Source organism: Gamsiella multidivaricata (assembly GCF_025024155.1).
Source record: "Gamsiella multidivaricata strain RSA 2152 chromosome Unknown BC939scaffold_82, whole genome shotgun sequence".
Lineage (NCBI taxonomy): Eukaryota > Fungi > Mortierellomycota > Mortierellomycetes > Mortierellales > Mortierellaceae > Gamsiella > Gamsiella multidivaricata.
In genome coordinates this window covers 80,181-99,839 of record NW_026251790.1, presented here as the reverse complement: position 1 = coordinate 99,839, position 19,659 = coordinate 80,181, and the positions used below count along the sequence as shown (strand labels likewise).

At 51.3% G+C, this 19,659-nt stretch overlaps 6 protein-coding genes across 6 annotated transcripts; 4 read left to right on the top strand and 2 right to left on the bottom strand.

The window, feature by feature from the left end:
* Positions 1 to 1,607: 1,607 nt before the first annotated feature.
* Positions 1,608 to 2,240, top strand: BC939DRAFT_480743 (uncharacterized protein; the record flags this gene model as incomplete). The annotated part of the gene is made up of 1 exon (XM_051558964.1): positions 1,608 to 2,240. One exon carries the CDS (start codon positions 1,608 to 1,610, stop codon positions 2,238 to 2,240), a length of 633 nt encoding a protein of 210 aa, XP_051408022.1.
* Positions 2,241 to 2,695: 455 nt separating this feature from the next.
* BC939DRAFT_464311 (uncharacterized protein) lies at positions 2,696 to 5,084 on the bottom strand. The gene is made up of 4 exons (XM_051557360.1): positions 4,814 to 5,084; positions 4,617 to 4,673; positions 3,036 to 4,479; positions 2,696 to 2,930 (listed from the first exon to the last, which is right to left on the bottom strand). Exons 1-4 carry the CDS (start codon positions 4,882 to 4,884, stop codon positions 2,817 to 2,819), a joined length of 1,686 nt encoding a protein of 561 aa, XP_051408021.1. The 5' UTR covers positions 4,885 to 5,084; the 3' UTR covers positions 2,696 to 2,816.
* Positions 5,085 to 5,752: 668 nt separating this feature from the next.
* On the top strand, positions 5,753 to 7,946 carry BC939DRAFT_532351 (uncharacterized protein). Its single transcript, XM_051561653.1, has 2 exons — positions 5,753 to 6,578; positions 6,661 to 7,946. Exons 1-2 carry the CDS (start codon positions 6,182 to 6,184, stop codon positions 7,779 to 7,781), a joined length of 1,518 nt encoding a protein of 505 aa, XP_051408020.1. The 5' UTR covers positions 5,753 to 6,181; the 3' UTR covers positions 7,782 to 7,946.
* Positions 7,947 to 9,666: 1,720 nt separating this feature from the next.
* Positions 9,667 to 13,377, top strand: BC939DRAFT_480740 (uncharacterized protein; the record flags this gene model as incomplete). The annotated part of the gene is made up of 2 exons (XM_051558963.1): positions 9,667 to 9,828; positions 10,099 to 13,377. The coding sequence occupies 2 exons, from the start codon at positions 9,667 to 9,669 to the stop codon at positions 13,375 to 13,377; spliced, it is 3,441 nt and encodes a 1,146-aa protein (XP_051408019.1).
* Positions 13,378 to 14,872: 1,495 nt separating this feature from the next.
* Positions 14,873 to 15,367, bottom strand: BC939DRAFT_480739 (uncharacterized protein; the record flags this gene model as incomplete). Its single annotated transcript, XM_051558962.1, has 1 exon — positions 14,873 to 15,367. One exon carries the CDS (start codon positions 15,365 to 15,367, stop codon positions 14,873 to 14,875), a length of 495 nt encoding a protein of 164 aa, XP_051408018.1.
* Positions 15,368 to 18,276: 2,909 nt separating this feature from the next.
* On the top strand, positions 18,277 to 19,049 carry BC939DRAFT_532348 (uncharacterized protein; the record flags this gene model as incomplete). The annotated part of the gene is made up of 2 exons (XM_051561652.1): positions 18,277 to 18,859; positions 18,905 to 19,049. Coding segments are annotated over 2 exons (726 nt in total), but the record flags the coding sequence as incomplete, so codon positions are not given.
* Between the last annotated feature and the right edge of the window lie 610 nt (positions 19,050 to 19,659).

The window sequence follows — 19,659 nt, the reverse complement described above, 5'->3', positions numbered from 1 at the left end:
ACTTGCAAGACATTCGTGCCACGTTTACCTGCAAAGATCCAGCCTAGCCTGATTGTCAACCCACGGTGATGCCCTCATGCATGCCAACGCTATATCTACATACCTTCGGCATAGATCCCTCCTACAGCACTTTCCCAAGCACATTCCCAGGCACATCCCCAAGCACTGTCCGTTGCTGGTCTCACTGTACTATTGTCTCCTAAATGCATCAAAAACAGACCGTTATGTTCGCATCCAGCCTGCATGCTTCCGAGACAATTACCTCTTCTTGCCTAACCCGATCGTGTCTCGAGAACATCCGCGGAACGGCTATTCACCGCCAATTCAACTGTCCCCCGCTAATTCAACTGTCCCCCGCCAAGTCGATCGCATGCGGTGCAACCCAGAGGACTCTCGCTAATTAGCATCACCCTTTGCATTAGCCCCGATAGTGTCTGGCAAGACAAGCAAGGGCCCACGATCGGTTTCGAAGGGACCCACAGTGTCGATGGCATGCCGTGCAATGTGCCAATAGGCTCTTGCTTTTGGCTGTGATCAGAAACCTCCCGATTGTTGCAATGGCCGCGAGCAATGTTCCCAAGCGAGACATCGCAACGCTGGGGGCTCGCAAGGGCAGAGAGAGAATATAGACAAAGAATAGAGGAATAGAGTATACGCTCCCTGTTTCCCGCTTTCGGAAGAAATGCAGAGCAGAGAGTGTGTGCGCATGGTGTGTACATAAGCAGTGTGTCAGTGTTATAGTGTATAGGCCTGCACTGTGCTGTAGTCTAGTCCATTGAATGTGTCAGTGGTGTGTCAGTCCTCGCAGCGGGGAGGGCGGATGTTTGTGCTCGGATCGCGGCCTTATTTCGAGATACATCCGCAACCTTAAATGGGCCGTCTGTCCTTGCACGGCTGCAGCACGCAGGTCGCACAGACTCAGGGCCCTTGCGGGGTGAACGAGCCCCTTGTCTGTTCCACAGAGAGCCAAAGACAATAAGGAAAAAGAAGAGGCGCTTTCCCAGCCACGGTGCATTATTATAACCCGAATGGAGTGTCAGAGTCGCATGCAAGCTCATGGTCCATCCCTCCCCACGGACCTTTGTCTCCGATGCAGAGACAGGCGCGTATTCACCGGTCAATGTTTGAAATGTTTGAAAGCGACACCCTGCACGCTACACAGGATGGCTGTGCGTCGGAAACGGTGTTAGACAGCTATAGGATGACCAAGAGGACCTGAGATAGTGTCTCACGTCCCTGCGCCTGTGCCTGTGCCTGTATCCGTGCCCGTGCCTGTCCCTGCGCGTGGATGATCCCTCCGAAGAAAAAAGGTGTTACAAACGATGTGTGTGCATCGCAGCCGATTGTGTCTCGGCCCTCGAGTAGGACAGGGCCATTGATGCGCTTTCGCACATAAATACTAGCTCTTCCCGCCAGGTTTCCAGTCTTTTCTATTCCTCAGACTCAACGTCCCATTTCATCCTTACTACCACTACTCCCCTCCTCTCGCTCTCTCTTCGCGACTACCGCCCTCTGTTGCTCAACACCCACAGTCGTTCTCCGCTTAACGAACACTCGACCTCATCACTAATCCCGCACTCGATACATATACCTACACGTCATACACCATGAAGATCCAGATCACTCTGATTGCTGCAGCCATCCTCACCATTGCTGGTGTCCAGGCTTTGCCGATTAACCCTGAGGCTATCAATCCCCGTATGCGTCTCCCAGTCATGGACCTCAAGGAGGCTATCAATCCTCGTATGCGTCTTCCAGTCATGGAAATGGAGGAAGCTGTTGGTCCTCGTATGAGTCTCCCAGTGATGAAAATGGAGGAAGAAGCCGTCGGCCCTCGCATGCGACTCCCTGTCATGGACCTCAAGGAGGCCATCAATCCCCGCATGCGCCTTCCAGTGATGGAAATGGAGGAAGCCGTTGGTCCTCGTATGAGTCTCCCAGTGATGGAAATGGAGGAAGCTGTTGGTCCTCGTATGAGTCTCCCAGTGATGGAAATGGAGGAAGCTGTTGGTCCTCGTATGAGTCTCCCAGTCATGGAAATGGAGGAAGAAGCCGTCGGTCCTCGCATGCGCCTTCCAGTGATGGAAATGGAGGAAGCCGTTGGTCCTCGTATGAGTCTCCCAGTCATGGAAATGGAGGAAGAAGCCGTCGGTCCTCGCATGCGTCTCCCAGTGATGGGCCTCAAAGAAGCCATTAATCCCCGCATGCGTCTTCCCGTCATGGATCTCGAGGACAACTAAGATCGCGACATCTAACAGAGCGTCCAGGGTCGCTCTCTTTTTCATTCGTACAGCATCATACCAAGGACCATAGGGAGCCTTCTGAAGAAGCAGGTCTTCTCATAATTTCCTACTATACCATAGCCGCCATCTTTGCCACTTGTAATTATTTTAATGAACTATGTGCAAAAACTATATGTGTATCTCAATCGGTGTAATTTCAAGGCTGGAAGAGGTTGAATTCTTTAAATGTATCACCCAGGGGAAAGGCAGAGGATACTGGCCTTGTCAAGCGTGGTCATCCATGCAGTGGATGAATGGGATCATTACCTTAGTAAAAGAGTATAAGACCTACTGACGGGGCTATTCAAGGCGATCGCTTGAGGCGCTGTCATAGGAGACAGCAGCATCATTTGGCCTATGCACCGTCCATCGCATTTCACATAATCAGTCATTGCAAGAGATTAATCGGCAGATGAATAGATAGCTAGATATATTTTATTTTGAGCATTTAACAAAAGAAAAAGGTATGTTTGGCCTGTTATGTTGAATTTTTTTATATACGCGTGTGCTGAATGCTTCTCCCTTGAGGCCATTCTAATATGTATCCACAGCATCGAACTGCAGGATAGTACTGTACACCTTGTCTCCAACGACTGCCTCTGCCTTGATCTCGTTCAACCCAAAGTTCATGTTCACCTTGACCTTGACCTGTATCATAAAAAGAGAATAATGTTGATTAGTGACACATCCTCTCACGGAAAAAAATAAACAAATTACAATTCGATCCATTTGTCAATCGCCACCATTTCGTACCATAGAACCTAGGCGGGCAGAGGGGGCATGTGGGCATGGAATAGGGATATCGGCCAGCTTGGAGACACCGGCGTCAGTGGTATATCGTGGTGGGTCACCATCAGTGTCGGCGGCATACAGCGCAATATTGTAGTCCTCAGGCGCTTCCGAATATTTTGTGAACGAGAACTCTCTCGAAATGCACTCATCAACATTCAGCTTCTGACCCTTCCTGACATAGGGAGAGAAACGATCAATGCACCAGACACCGTTGACCTCGAACTTGCGCTTCGCCAAGGGATCCTTGCCCTTCTCGAAAGGCTGGTCTGATGAAATACCGTAGCATCGACGGGCAATGCGGGATGTGACAACGCGAGGATTCAATCCAACGCAGACAGCGCCACGGACCACGGCCAATTCAGGACGAGGAGGGATGGAGATGAGACCGACCTGGTTACTAAATTGGGCCTTGACACGGCTGTACAGATAGTTGGATGAACCGAATCCTCCGACCAAGAAGATAGCAGCGCAGTCCTTGGCCTGCGTCAACTGTTCCTGGATCAACGAAAGCACGTCCTTGACAACTGGCTCGAAGACGTTCTCCTTGAGCTCCGCAGCGGTCAGGACCAAGTAACCGTCGTCGATGCCCACAGCCTCGGGATCCTCCAAGTCGTCAAAGCAGCGGTTGGCAGGGAGCTGCAAAAACTGGTCCTCGAGACCATCGAACTGGGGCTTGATCACATCCGCGAACGTGTCGACAAGGTTGGGGATGATATTGGCAGGGAAGTTAGCGGCGTGGTGTCCAAACTTTTCCTCGAGGAGTCGACGCATGTGTCTGTCGAGGAAGACAGAGCCGCAAGAGGCACCGTGTCCCTTGGTGACCTCGGACAGGCGGCGGCCTGCAGAGGTGACCGCGATCTCGAAGACGATCAAATCGACCGTTCCACCACCAGCATCGCAAATCATGAAGCGGTCGCCGTTGCCGAGATCGAACTGGTCACACTTACGCTCACAGTAGAGCGCCGCGGCCTCGGGCTCCGAGATCAACATGAGTCGGTCGGGATGGTCCGTCTCCTTGATCAGCTTGGCTTTGACGGCGGCCTGTCTCATCACGTTCTTGGCCCTGTCGGACCACATTGCTGGGACGGTGAGACAGTAGCGGAAGTGGTCGCGCTGGAAATTCTTGGCGAAGCCGCGCATGATCTCGCCAACAACATACTCGTGGAAGGCGTCAAGGTAGTGCGAGATGGCTTCGAGGACAGTGATGTTGACGTCCAGGGGCGCGCTCTGCTGGTTCTCGTCGAGGTGGAGCTTATATTGGTAAAGTAATGTGTGATGTCGGGCGGTGGGCTTGAGGGTCTCCATTTTGGCGCGCCAGCCCCATGCGACCAGCTTGTTCTCGGGATCATCTTTTCTGTACAAGTTGAGTGTCGGCGTCTTTGGATACTGAATATTTTGCTTTGGCCTGTGGAACGTCGTCGATAACGATGGAAACGTAAAGAAGCATGGACAGGGGCAATAGTTAGGGAATCGCTCGCTATTTAGGTTGGAGCATTGCTAATCAATAGCGGCAGCTGCACTGTATTTTAGTCATGGTCATACCAGCTGGTGATGTCAATCACTTCCTTGTCATCCTGGGCGTAGGCATAGGCACATCCTCTGCAAGGCACGAACAGATAATAGAGAAGAGAAGGAGCAATAATCGTTAGTCGCTCGTGCTTCATTCTAATTGTGCCAAATAAAGCGGTGGTGGAAACAGAAGCAAAATGCCACTCGGAACAGCGGATGGCAACACTTACGAAAAAGTGGTGCCAAAGTCGATGGCGACGACAATGGGGTAGTCCTTTGGGTTGAAGGCCTGCTGCTGCATCGCAAAAGGGGTCTGTTTTTCGGCGGGCCTTAAGAGGGGGGGTGAGTGTGTGCGTGTGCGATGGAGTGTCCGGAGATGGGGTGATCAGAGTAGTGTGCGAAGAAGGGTATAGACAAGGAGGAGGAGGAGGAGGAGGAGGGGGAGGGGAAGAGGGAGGGGGATGGATGCAAAGAGGATGGGAAAGAAAAAGATGGATGGGTGGAGGAAAGAAAGGAAAGAAGGGGGAGGGGAAAATATGCGAGTTGAAAAAGAAAAATACGCTCACTCGAAGAGACCACAGCCCCTGTCCACGGGCGCCCTATTTTCTACAGCTTCAAACGAGAGTGGTAATGGCGCCCAGCTGGCGACCCAGCAATGAGGGCTAGAGAGACAGGGAGACAGAGAGGTATAGGGGATAAGGAGGAAGGGATTATCCCCTGTTCCTCCTTTGCCTTCCCCCCTTCCCCCTTCTCCTGCAGCTGCGACTGTGGTTGTGGGTTGGATGGCACACAGCAGATGCGAGCGAGTGAGCCGGGGAAGCGGCCATGTCCACTGTCCACTGTCCCAGTGGGAAGATGAAGTCTTTATTTGCCTCTGGTATCTATGCGGCCGAGCTGGGCTGTGCAGCACCTGCGGGTAGCCACCAGACGAGACAGGACAACTTGGCCGCTCAGGTACGGGCGGGGTGCGTGCTGCAGGTGGGTGTGAGTCTACGGGATGATGTATGTGATGATGTCGAAGAGGGATCAACGTTAACCTGAAACAGAAAGAGAGCAGACGGAGAGAGAGACTATTGTGTTATTGTGTGGGAGACAATGTGGATGGACACAGTAGCCCATCCCACTCAGGCCCCCATACATCCACTCACACATTCACTCACAAGCCCACACACCCACTCACCCACTCACCCACTCACCCACAAAGGCGATATAAAAAAAGGTTGCTGCTTTGCTCTACCATGCCTGCTTGCTTACCTCAGTAGCATATACACATGATGTTACACCGCCACGAGAGGCAACCCCCCAAACACTTACACGCTTGCTGCACTTGGCCCCAGGTCTTGGTCTTCTGTACTGCTCCCGGAGCGCTGCTCCCACCACTTCCTACCCCCAGCCCGCCTCAAGCTGTCTTATCGACACTCCAAAAGTCCTTCTCTCTTTTCTTCTAACGCGTCTCTTTCCTTTTCTTCTCTTCCCTTCTGCCCCCCTGTCCTCCCTTTACAACCTTCTTCAGCTGGGTTGTCGTCTTTTCGCAGCTCTTCCTACCTTTCACATTTGCATCACACCCCACCATCTCCGTCGCATTCCGCTCCCACTCCATGGCATCCTATAAGACACAGCCTCAGCCGCGCCGTCCCTACTCTTCATCCCCGCCATCACCCAAAATTCAACTAAATCTCAGTCGCGCCAACTCGGACTTCTACGCAGCACCGACCTTTGAGGAGAACAAGCGAAAATCGTCCAGCTTGTTACCTTCCCCTACCACCTTAGAAGTCAAACCACTGCCCGAGGACCCCTTTGGCGCGCGATTCCATGAGAGTGTTCGAAATGGATCGAATCCAGCATCGCCCATCATCACGACCGGCAAGCCTACTGTCGCTCTGACCATGGCAAGTCCTGTGCAGCCAGAGCCGTCCCGCCAGAGTCTCACTTTGAGTAGAACTGATGCTGAGGGCGACGTTTTCATGGATGGCCGTGACGCTGCATTCGATCAAAGTGAGCATCATCTTGTGCGTGCGGTCTATAGAGCTGGGCTGAACAGTTTTAGCTAACCATTTTAATGGTTTCTTCCACGTAGGTCACCAGCCCTTCAAAGTGAACCCTTTAAATATTCCAGCAAGACCAGCTTCTCGAGGCAACAATCTGACCGAACTTGAGCAAAGAGGATTAGTGGCACTCAAACAAAAACTTTCATCAGACAAACTATCTGCAAGCAGGGAGAGCTCTCCTGTGCCGAGCTCGATATCTAGCGAGGACTCGACAAGGGCACTCATCAACAGGATCGACGAACTCAATGCCATAACGGGAAGTCTTAAGATGAACCTGAACGACACCGTGCAGGACCAGCAGACCTTGAAGACAGACCACGATCGACTTCTCAAGGCTTACGAGGATGTTCGCCGCCAAAACCAGGAGCTCCAAGCAAAAATGATCAAGCGAGAAAGGGACTATGAAGTGATGTCAAAGAACTATCTGGACCACGTCCGCTTGATTCGTGCAACAGACGACGACCATTCGACCATCATAGACCGTCTGACGCAGCTCAAGGCCTCAATTGAACATTTGGTTCGCAAAGCGCAGGGTGGACGATCAGTGAACTTGAACCGAGTTGCGGCTATTGATCACTTCAAAAGCACCGGTCTATTGGCGGATTTTCCGATCGATGAGGACAAGCTGGAGCCATTTCATCTGAACCTGTTCATGGAATCAGTTATCATGTCAACCCTTGTCTCCAACTTTTTTGGCAAGCCTCTATGCTGCATCTTCGACTACAACAAGGGTTTCCAGGAGATTTACGACTGGATGCACAAGCGAAACGACAAACTGGCCATCCGCTGGCGCCAGCAGCTTTGTGTCATGCTTACACAGGATCCAGAGACTAAGATTCGACAGGAGGCAGCAGTGACGGCCACAGCCAGTAGTCTGACGGATCTTATCTCGAGGGTATATACGGGCTCGAATGAGGGTACTAAGATTAAGGAGATGTGTAGCAAATCCTTTGATCTCGCGGTGGCGATGACTGGATTGGAATCGGTTATCGCACCAGTGTCAACTCCTCTAGGCGTGCCCTTTGATGAAGATACAATGGCGCCATCGCTCAAGAGTAATCCGACAGGCAAGATAGCCTTGGTTATCTTTCCGGCATTCAAAGACAGTGAAGAGACGTTCACCATCCGGCCAAAGGTGTGGTGCTACTAAGGAAGGATAAAGGAGGGGTAGACGAATTGATGCCATATCCCTATCAAGACTCTGGCATTATCTCTTCACAGAGTTGACCAGGGACGATACCAAGTATCTCACATGAATAAAAATCGACTACTGGACGCTTTACTCTCAGTCGAGGATATGTACGTTTGTAAGCTAGAGATGTACCGAAGTTGATTTTATCCACGCTGTTCCATGGGTTTATATACACCCAAAAGGTACGATGCATCGGAAACTTGTTTGGAGGGTGCAAGCAGAAATTGCGTTCATACAAGGATGCGCAATTACAACTGGCAAGAGCCTAGACTCACCTATCTCTCCACAACGGACGACGTTTGTGCAACGCTCACCACCCTCATTTTTCCTCGGAGCAAACTACAGACAAGTCGAGATCATCTGCTCTGTGCTTCCATACATAAGCATACCACGCTGAGGAACGTTGAGAGGAGAGGAAGGTGCATGCGTGTTTCTGCCTGTTTATCGTGGTGTACATGTGCGACCTGCTCCTCGGATGCTCTATAATCACACTTTTTTTTTATGTGTGTGTGTGTGTATATGTGTTGTTGTACTGAGGTCGCATTCTCGCCCAAAGTTGGTTTGGGCGATGCTCATTGTGATCAGGACAACATTTGACCCAGCCTATCTTTCGCCCTTTTGGGGAGTCGGAACATCTGTCCTGTACTGGATGCTTTGACAAGATGTTTTGTTTTTCTTAAATGCGATTCGGATCAATTGGTTTGCAGCAACGTTCAATCTCGATAGTTTTCCCAGTTGTCCTGGCCTGGACTTGCTCAGATGAATGTCTGGAGTTGTTCGTGTTCGTCGGTCTGGAGAGCTGAAGCGGTGCTTCATGAGGACTACTTCATAAGAAATAGATTCGAAAACAAGAACTAGCTCGATTGTGAGAGCAGCGGAAAAATAGATGCCACCTTATCCTCTCATCTCCGTTCTCCTGTCGTCCATGCCATTTTGGAGGTGTGTATGCATCTTAAAGACATTAAGCCAACAAAGGGCAGATGCATCCACGGATAGTTTTTGGCGGGTAGAGTCTATGCAGAGGGCCCTCTTCCTCCGTTCTCTGCGAGTGCTCTTTCGCAGTGAAGAATCAGACACATGCATGCCCTGTCGGCGCTGCTGCAGACTAGGTTTGCGCGATGGATGTTTATGGTTGTGTGCATGGAGTTTGTGTGCTCACATACAAACATACAAGCACGCACTCACTCCACTTGTCCAAAACACAAAAAAAGTTTTTTATCTCGCCACCTCTTCGCTCTGTTTTTCCTCCGACCAGTACTCCTTTCTTTTCTCGCTTCCTCTCCTTCCTCTTCTCTCTCGTTTTTTTAATATCTGAATATCCGATCGTATACCCAATTGACGTCTTCTTGCGTCGATATCCCATCCTCCATTCTCCTCCTCCTTTTCTTCTCTTACCTTTCTACTTCTGCTTTGCCTTGCAGCTCCACATCTCCTCCTCCTTTGTATCCCTCCTTCGTTTCTCTTCCGGGCGAGCACCCCCTTCATCTTTTTCATTTCACATCACGTCGCTTATACGCCGTTTATACAACCAGATTTTTTTTCCTCCTTTGCCACCATCTTCACCATATCACATCTGCTACACTACACCACACCACACCACACCACGCACCTCCTCATACATACACACGCCAGTTGATCCCACTTGCGGTGGCAACGCGCACAAACAACACATTCCCCTCCTTGTCTCTCGCCAAGACAGTGGCAACCCTGCCCTTCTTGTGCTCAGTCCAATACCACCATCCAAACATTCACCGCAGTAACACCATCGCCATCGAGCCAACCTTGACAGCTGCTTTGTCCTCGGACACACACCCCATTTTTTTTTCTTGGAAAATCTGCAGCCATGTCCAACATCCTTTCCCCTATCGTGGCTCGCTATAGCGTCTTCTTCACCCTCACCATGTTCTCCTCCTCGATGATCTCTCAATCGAAGCAGCCAACACATCTGGTCCAAACGTTGCTGATCGATGCACAACAGCGATATCAGGACAAGGCTACCCAAAAGGTAAATCCACCAAGAATGTGATAGGATTGAACTTTTTTTTTCTGCTTTGCCACCAATTGTCCATGTATCGATCGCCATTTTCCGCCCGTTGTTGCTGCGTCGTCCAATGACACGCGTTTGTTCCCCTTCCCTTTTTTTTTTTTTTGCCACGATTGCCCCATCGATACTATCTACAAACTACATAACCCCGACAAATTGTCGAAACTATTCCCGCAATGAATAACGATGATAACATAATGCGTGCACGCTTTCGTTTGTTCGTGTGTGTAGATGAGAGTACTCATTAGGAACGTCTCGACTACTTCGACGTCGTCCACGTCCATATCGCAATCATCTTCCTTGCCGTCTGTCTCCGTCTCGACCTCCACGGCACTCTCCTCGCCGTCATCCTGCACATCGACAACAGCTCAACTCCGTTCATTTCCTTTGGATGCACCGTTGCTTTTGACCGCCGATGGAAGCGAAGGCTCTTCTTCTACACAGAAGTCAGATGAGCATCTAGAATGCGCAAGTGCGGCATTTGTGTTCACTGTACCCAGCAGCCCTTCGCCACCTACCTCCAAAGAAGCTACTGCAGGTGCGAGCTCAGGCCTCCCCACCGCTAATACAGTTCCTGTGGAAAGTCGACGACACCAGGATGCACTGTCGACTCGAGGGTCCAAGGTTTCCAAGTCATCCATCGCCACGCTGCTTTCGGTTACACTAACCATGATCCTCCTCAGTCTCCTGCAGAGCATGAAGAGGCGCCTCAGGAGGAAGGCGCGCAGTCTCCGCGGAGCGGCGCGGCGCCATCTCAAATCCAGGCACCAGCATCATCATCATCATCAATACCACCGTGACGACCGATCCACCAATCCTCCATACTCTCAATCGTCACGCACCAACACCCTCACTCTCATGGATGGCATGACTGAGAATGCCCAGTCGCTTACCCAATCCCACGCATACTACTGCAGTTTGCCTATCGCTGTGGCGAACAGCGCCGATCATGAGCCCATCCAATACAAACTGTTGCACACCATCGACTCTGATCGCCAATCAAGTCCGCCGCGTTCTCTTGCCATCCCAAACCTTGAATCCAACCATTTCTTAAGCGTCCCCAATCTCTACAGCTCTAGGAACGTGGCCTGGAGTCTCAGCGATGGACATCTACCCAACGCACAAACCAAGGATGATTTTGTTGCGGCCTGGCTGACACAGACACAGTGGAGCCTTGCTATAGGTCCTGGTGAGTTGTCCCCTGAACAGGCCAATGCCGCTTGGCGCATGTCCAGCGACAATATCCACCAAATGGAGGAGCGACATCACCAACAACCATATCCATCCCAGGATCTCCAGTATCGGTTCGATAGCCAGCACACCATCATTACTCCTAATGGTGTTCAGCAGGAGCCCCGACAAGAGCACCGCGCTAGCCAGCTAATTAATGAACCATATGAGGGCTCAACATCATCGTCATCCCAGCCGTCGCCAAACCTTTTGCCCGCAAGGCAAATCTCGGCCACCTTCGACCATCACCAACGCACGCACAATAATCATCACTACCATCATCACCAGCCTACGCCATACTCTTTTGTTCAGTGGCAGGACCAGCGTCATTATCAGATTCAACCTCAGCCTCAGCCTCACTATCGCTATCATCAACAGATTCCGCCTAGATTCAGCCATTTACAAGATCACAGTGATCATCATGGCCAGGCTCACCCTCACCGTCAGTACCAGGCCACTCGCTCTGAACACTCGTCACGTTCAGGCCATCGTCGGTCGCTGTCACTCACCCAAACAACCTCGTCAAGAAACCAGTATGCTGAGCAGGCCGTTCCAGTCTCACCAAAGTTTGAGGACCTATCTCCAGCAGAGCAGGCGCGACAAGAGTACTCCCTGCGTCGTCAGCGATACCAAATGCACCAACAATACCTCCAACAACAACGCCATCAACAGGAGGAGCACCAATTCCACAGCCAGGAGTATCATTTCCACCGTAAGGTGCTTCCGCATAGGTACCATTATCATGTCCATCACGGCCATGCGGCAGCCATCTCGGCCCACGACCTTGGGCGATACCCCACAGCATATCATTCACAAAAAGGTCGAACGGCTAATGAGCTCGCGTGGGAAAGGCATTGTTACTATCAGCAGCAGCAGTTGCAAGAGGAGGCGTTGGTAGAGCGGAAGCGCAAGGAGGCGCAGTGGCAACAGCAACAGCAACAACAACAACAACAACAGCTGCAGCAACAGGAAGGGCAACAGCAGCAGGGGCAGCAACAAGGAGGGCTTTGCCCTCCTGAGCAGGATCCATTTGCTAGGACAAGTTCATTGAATCGCATCACATCATCATCACTTTCGCCACGGACTGCACAAGCGCTTGGCCTTTCCCAATCCCAAGCTGTTTCTGTATGCTGTGACAGTAGGAAGCCAAAGGAGATCAAGGTTGCAAAGACAAAAGCCTCTGTAGGAACTGCCAAGGAGGCCGGAGCGGCAAAGTCGATCGTTTCAGACTGTCCAATTCTATCCGCAGGCCTCCGACTGATAAAGAGGAACGAGGCCAAAGACTTAAAGGAGCGTGACAGTACTCACACAAGCAATAACGAGGACACCCCTGCATCCCTGGACTCGCTTCAGCCAGTTGTGCTCCAACCACAGGAATCAGTCACGCCCTTGAGTCGCAGAAGGACGTTGAAGAGCATTGCACCCTCCATACGTTCCCTCGCCCGCCGATGCTCCAGCCGTTTTGGCAATCGTCCAAATTCATTCGCTGGATCCAGCAGTGATCCCAACATTCAATTCACTGACGAGAAGACAGCAAGTGCAAGTTTGGCCATGGAGACGGTCTATGCAGCGCGTTCGCTCGCGCCTGGACTTGATGGCGTTGTTGATTTGCAGCAGGTCGGGCCCGCAGATGGTGACTCTGCTGTGAAGTACTGCCCTCCAATCTCTGCGAGTACCTCTTTCCTGCCGCTCAAGGCCGCTGCGTCTGAGCGTATTCCAGTTCATCGAAAGGTCACACTCTTCCGCTCCAAGACGACGACAATCTCTCGCTCATCCCGACCGATGCATGATCCACAACATAACGAAACGACCCCTTCCAGTGCCGCACCTACAGATGCCATGACCACCACGAAAACAACAACATTGTCCGCCCGTCCAAGAGACTCACTGAGGCTTGCCAATGGTCGTGGTCACGAGCTATCCTCGCTCCAGCCTAGAGCGCCCGCGGAGAAGATTGAACAATCCACCAATGATCTCAACAGTGCACTACCGACCGATGTTATCTCCTCAGCCTTTGATGTGGAGCAGCAAGAAGCAACCCGTCGTCAAGTGATTGCACTACTGGCCATGGGACGGAAGGAGCGCGTCTCTGCCAAGACTGGCTTGACTATGGTACAACCTTTGCTGCCGTCCCCGAAGCAGCTTTCTCCACTCGCCTTGGAGGCCCAGGATGATATACATGCTCCGCTCGATCAAACACAAGAAGACCCCTGCGAGCGCATTGCGTTCATGTTGGTGCCAAAGTCGCGATACGAGTTCCAGCCGCTCGTGATGGCTTAGAATCGAGAACCGAGGCCGCAATCAGCATTCACGCCACGAAGATAAAACCATGATATCATGCCCGTCACACCCTTGTATATAGAGTCCTCTTTGACGGTGTCTATACCCGCACACATTTCAACATAGTACTTACTATCTATAATATAATAATAATAACTTTAATCGCTGAAGCAAATCAATTTATCGTACCCAAACTTGGATGAGTTCGTACCTGTGGGCGAATGCAATTAGACTTGAATCTGCTCACCATCTATCGTGACGTGCTCTGTAGCTGTATTGCCAAGAGGCCAAGAGGCCAAGAGTCGACAGCGTAGACCTTATACACAAGCTCCTTACTGGGTATTCAAAACGACCTCGAACACTCGTTTGAGAAACAATTAGGAAACCAGTGCATGATTTTTTGTCGCTCGTTTTGGGAAGCAAAATGTCCCAAGGGAAGGATCCTTCAGGTAAGGGAAGGGGGAGGGGGTCGATGTATAAAACGAAGGGCAGGTCCTTGGTATTCTTTCCTCATCCAAGTCAACGCCCTCACCCTCGTTCTTACATAGTAACTTTGACCTTACTGCCCATTGCCGGCTACCTCTTATATACACATCATACACACAGCTTCTCAGAAAGATCTCTACCAGATCTACCAAACAACTACCTACGACCTTTATTTATTTATTTATTTATTTATTTATTTTTTACGCGTTTTCAATACTCAAGATCAAAAATGTTGCTCAGTTGCTGCACGTCCCGCCGTCAATACGACCGCATGCCATTACCGACTAGCCGTCCCAAGACCGAGACCGAGGCCGGCGCTGGCCCCAAGAGCAGAAACAGACACAGACACAGACAAGTACGCGCACGAGCGCGGACACCCTCTACTGCTTAGAGAGGGATGTCCCGATAACACACCTGAACCGGCTCCCGAGATCGTTCGTGGCCTTTTCGGGCAGCGCACATTACAACAATTACTTTGAGCGATAATTTCTGCACACGCAATACACAGCCTCCTCTCTCTCTCTCTCTCCCTATCATGGGCACACAGCGCATATAGTATGCGAAAAGGCCCTGCCGGTTTCCCAAATACCTTTTTTTTTCATTGATACAAATAAATGGAAGAATGCAAGGCGTGCATTCGAATTTCTCACTAAAAAAAAAAAACGCCCCCTCTCCTCATCCTTCCTCCCAAAAAATGGCGCCTTTGACAAACCTGAAAGTCTTTTTTTTTTTTTCGAAAAACGAACTGATTCTTTTTATTTGTTGATATGTACAATTATGCCATTACATGAAAGATATTAAGCTGCAAAAGACAAGAAAGCAAGAAAAAAAAACTGGACGGTCAGGGTGGGTATGAATACTAGGGAAAGCAAGGGGAATTGCACGCGTGGCGCGGGCAAAGAACCTACTCCTAAGAATGGAAATGATTCCCTGTTATGCACGATTGCATTATATGTGTGTATGTGTGTGCGGGGGAAGAGGGGGGGTTGGGTTGCTGGGTATCGTGATCTTAGTTCTCCTCAAGATCCATCACTGGAAGGCGCATGCGGGGACCAACAGCTTCTTCCTCCATATCCATGACTGGGAGACTCATACGAGGACCAACAGCTTCCTCCATTTCCATCACTGGGAGACTCATACGAGGACCAACGGCTTCCTCCATTTCCATCACTGGGAGACTCATACGAGGACCAACGGCTTCCTCCATTTCCATCACTGGAAGGCGCATGCGGGGATTGATGGCCTCCTTGAGGTCCATGACAGGGAGTCGCATGCGAGGGCCGACGGCTTCTTCCTCCATTTTCATCACTGGGAGACTCATACGAGGACCAACAGCTTCCTCCATTTCCATGACTGGAAGACGCATACGAGGATTGATAGCCTCCTTGAGGTCCATGACTGGGAGACGCATACGGGGATTGATAGCCTCAGGGTTAATCGGCAAAGCCTGGACACCAGCAATGGTGAGGATGGCTGCAGCAATCAGAGTGATCTGGATCTTCATGGTGTATGACGTGTAGGTATATGTATCGAGTGCGGGATTAGTGATGAGGTCGAGTGTTCGTTAAGCGGAGAACGACTGTGGGTGTTGAGCAACAGAGGGCGGTAGTCGCGAAGAGAGAGCGAGAGGAGGGGAGTAGTGGTAGTAAGGATGAAATGGGACGTTGAGTCTGAGGAATAGAAAAGACTGGAAACCTGGCGGGAAGAGCTAGTATTTATGTGCGAAAGCGCATCAATGGCCCTGTCCTACTCGAGGGCCGAGACACAATCGGCTGCGATGCACACACATCGTTTGTAACACCTTTTTTCTTCGGAGGGATCATCCACGCGCAGGGACAGGCACGGGCACGGATACAGGCACAGGCACAGGCGCAGGGACGTGAGACACTATCTCAGGTCCTCTTGGTCATCCTATAGCTGTCTAACACCGTTTCCGACGCACAGCCATCCTGTGTAGCGTGCAGGGTGTCGCTTTCAAACATTTCAAACATTGACCGGTGAATACGCGCCTGTCTCTGCATCGGAGACAAAGGTCCGTGGGGAGGGATGGACCATGAGCTTGCATGCGACTCTGACACTCCATTCGGGTTATAATAATGCACCGTGGCTGGGAAAGCGCCTCTTCTTTTTCCTTATTGTCTTTGGCTCTCTGTGGAACAGACAAGGGGCTCGTTCACCCCGCAAGGGCCCTGAGTCTGTGCGACCTGCGTGCTGCAGCCGTGCAAGGACAGACGGCCCATTTAAGGTTGCGGATGTATCTCGAAATAAGGCCGCGATCCGAGCACAAACATCCGCCCTCCCCGCTGCGAGGACTGACACACCACTGACACATTCAATGGACTAGACTACAGCACAGTGCAGGCCTATACACTATAACACTGACACACTGCTTATGTACACACCATGCGCACACACTCTCTGCTCTGCATTTCTTCCGAAAGCGGGAAACAGGGAGCGTATACTCTATTCCTCTATTCTTTGTCTATATTCTCTCTCTGCCCTTGCGAGCCCCCAGCGTTGCGATGTCTCGCTTGGGAACATTGCTCGCGGCCATTGCAACAATCGGGAGGTTTCTGATCACAGCCAAAAGCAAGAGCCTATTGGCACATTGCACGGCATGCCATCGACACTGTGGGTCCCTTCGAAACCGATCGTGGGCCCTTGCTTGTCTTGCCAGACACTATCGGGGCTAATGCAAAGGGTGATGCTAATTAGCGAGAGTCCTCTGGGTTGCACCGCATGCGATCGACTTGGCGGGGGACAGTTGAATTAGCGGGGGACAGTTGAATTGGCGGTGAATAGCCGTTCCGCGGATGTTCTCGAGACACGATCGGGTTAGGCAAGAAGAGGTAATTGTCTCGGAAGCATGCAGGCTGGATGCGAACATAACGGTCTGTTTTTGATGCATTTAGGAGACAATAGTACAGTGAGACCAGCAACGGACAGTGCTTGGGGATGTGCCTGGGAATGTGCTTGGGAAAGTGCTGTAGGAGGGATCTATGCCGAAGGTATGTAGATATAGCGTTGGCATGCATGAGGGCATCACCGTGGGTTGACAATCAGGCTAGGCTGGATCTTTGCAGGTAAACGTGGCACGAATGTCTTGCAAGTCGAACTCCGTGTCCAGGAACACTCGCGGTGTGGTTCATTGTACTATAGCGGACTCTGAGAGCCATGGCACTCGTTCTCGTGGGGTTGGATGGGATTGGATGGGGTTGGATGGACTTGGATGAGACCTTGGCTGGGATGGATGCAGTGGATGGGGTGCTATCCTTATGGGATGGACTGCTCGAGGGTATACATGATAAGGACAGCTTGGTGGCTCCATACTGTCTCTCTCCTCTGTGAAATCTCGTCGGTGAATCTCTTCTGCAGACTACTGAGTACGAGTGCTGCGAGCATGGCGACAAGCTGTTGCGTCCGCTGTTCTTGAAGAGGGACTGTTGCGCCGTGTCGGATGCCCTATGTCTTTGGTCTTTAGGCGGTGAGGCCATCACAGCAGAGTGCGAGATAGACAATGGATCACAGCCAATTCATCGCACAGCCATTGCATGCACCCTAATGCACAGAATGTATTTCCAGCCGCAGAATGATCTTGCTAGCTGCAGAGGAAACGGCTAGAGGCGCTAGAAAAATGAACCAAGAGGAGACACAACACACCATTGGCAGTGGCACAGCAGCAGCACTGCTTTGTATGCACTCATGCACCTAAAGCCTCGGGAACAAGAAAAAAACAAGGGTGGCAATCGAGAAACCTGCCTTGGAGTACAGCCGGCCACGCTACAGTGGCGGGTGCATGTCATGCAAGGTCGATCGCGCTGTCTCCGCGCCTCTCCCTCCCTGCCCGTACGACGTAGAAAAGATATGTGTGCCTGAGAGGGAGAGGAGTATAGGCGTTCTAGGAAGGTGTAACGACATGGGGGGCGAGGGATGGGCGCACAACAGTGCATTGTACTCTTCAGAGCCTATTCCCCGAGAGACACTGCAATACATTTCCCCGGCGAGCGGTCTTTTTGTTTGTTTACTTCGATGCTCACAGCGGAGATGTGTCTCGCGGCCGTGCCTGAGCGGGGTGGATTTGCAAAAGCACACTGAGCCATGCGCATGGAAAACACAGCAGAACCATGGATGGGCCTTTGCACCGATCCAGCGATCATTCGGTCTAACGGCCATTGGCATGCATCGAGCGGCACAGAGACATTCGTTCTCCCTGGCACATATGGCATAAATACAAGCTTCTCTCCCCCTGTTTTTTTATCTTTACCTCAAACAAGTTCTTCCTCATCCTCACCACTCCCTCTCCGCCTCGCTACCCGCACCTCTCCTCTTCACGCCTTCAGAAGATCTTTCTAGCCAACGGACACTTACTCATCCCACACACACACACACACACACACACACACATCATATACCATGAAGATCCAGATCGTTCTGATTGCTGCAGCCATCCTCACCATTGCTGGTGTCCAGGCTTTGCCGATTAACCCTGAGGCCATCAATCCCCGTATGCGTCTCCCAGTCATGGACCTCAAGGAGGCTATCAATCCTCGTATGCGTCTTCCAGTCATGGAAATGGAGGAAGCTGTTGGTCCTCGTATGAGTCTCCCAGTGATGGAAATGGAAGAAGCCGTCGGTCCTCGCATGCGCCTTCCAGTGATGGACCTCAAGGAGGCCATTAACCCTCGTATGCGTCTTCCAGTGATGGAAATAAAGGAGGCTATCAATCCCCGCATGCGTCTCCCTGTCATGGACCTTAAGGAAGCTATCAATCCTCGCATGCGTCTCCCAGTGATGGAAATGGAGGAAGAAGCCGTCGGTCCTCGCATGCGTCTTCCTGTCATGGAAATGGAAGAAGCTGTCGGCCCCCGTATGCGTCTCCCAGTCATGGAACTCGAGGAGGCTATCAACCCTCGCATGCGCCTCCCTGTGATGGACCTCAAGGAAGCTATCAATCCTCGTATGCGTCTCCCAGTCATGGAAATGGAGGAGGCTGTCGGTCCCCGCATGCGTCTCCCAGTCATGGAAATGGAGGAGGCTGTCGGTCCCCGCATGCGTCTCCCAGTCATGGACCTCAAGGAGGCCATTAGTCCTCGTATGCGCCTTCCAGTCATGGAAATGAAGGAAGCCATTAATCCCCGCATGCGTCTCCCCGTCATGGAAATGGAAGAGGCTGTCGGTCCCCGTATGCGTCTCCCAGTCATGGATCTCGAGGAGAACTAAGATCACAGCACCCACCGACCACACCATGCTCAATCACATAGGGTTCTTCATCTCATGAAGCAGTTTCTCTTCTGCCTTTCCCTACTATACCCATCCTGCATAGCGATTAATTTCTCAGTTCTCATAATGCTAATTGTACATATTGCAATAAATTACTTGTCTTTTCAATTTACTCTGAACCACCTAAGAAACGAAGGATGCATCTCTGACATATTGAACATATGGGCGACTGAACTCGGCTTCCTCGCGCAAATGGATGGGGTGTCTGAGTAGGACAGTGGAAACGCGTGGTGGAAGAGTGTTGTGTCTCGCTGTGGTTTTATGTGTCCTCCTGTTGCCGCTCTGTACCTGAAATCGCCCAGCCATACAACGCCGCAAAAGCGGGTTTGCCATAAAGGTGGCCTCCAGCAATGCCATTGTTATCTGCTGCAGTGTACACAAATTCCACAGTCTCCCCTTTCATTCACCTGTTCACTTGCGAATTCTGGTCGGTTCCATGGTCTTTGGATTCAACATGCACAAATAAAGATAACGGTGATGGTCGGATTCATTTGCTCGGGCTGAGAACAAGCAAGG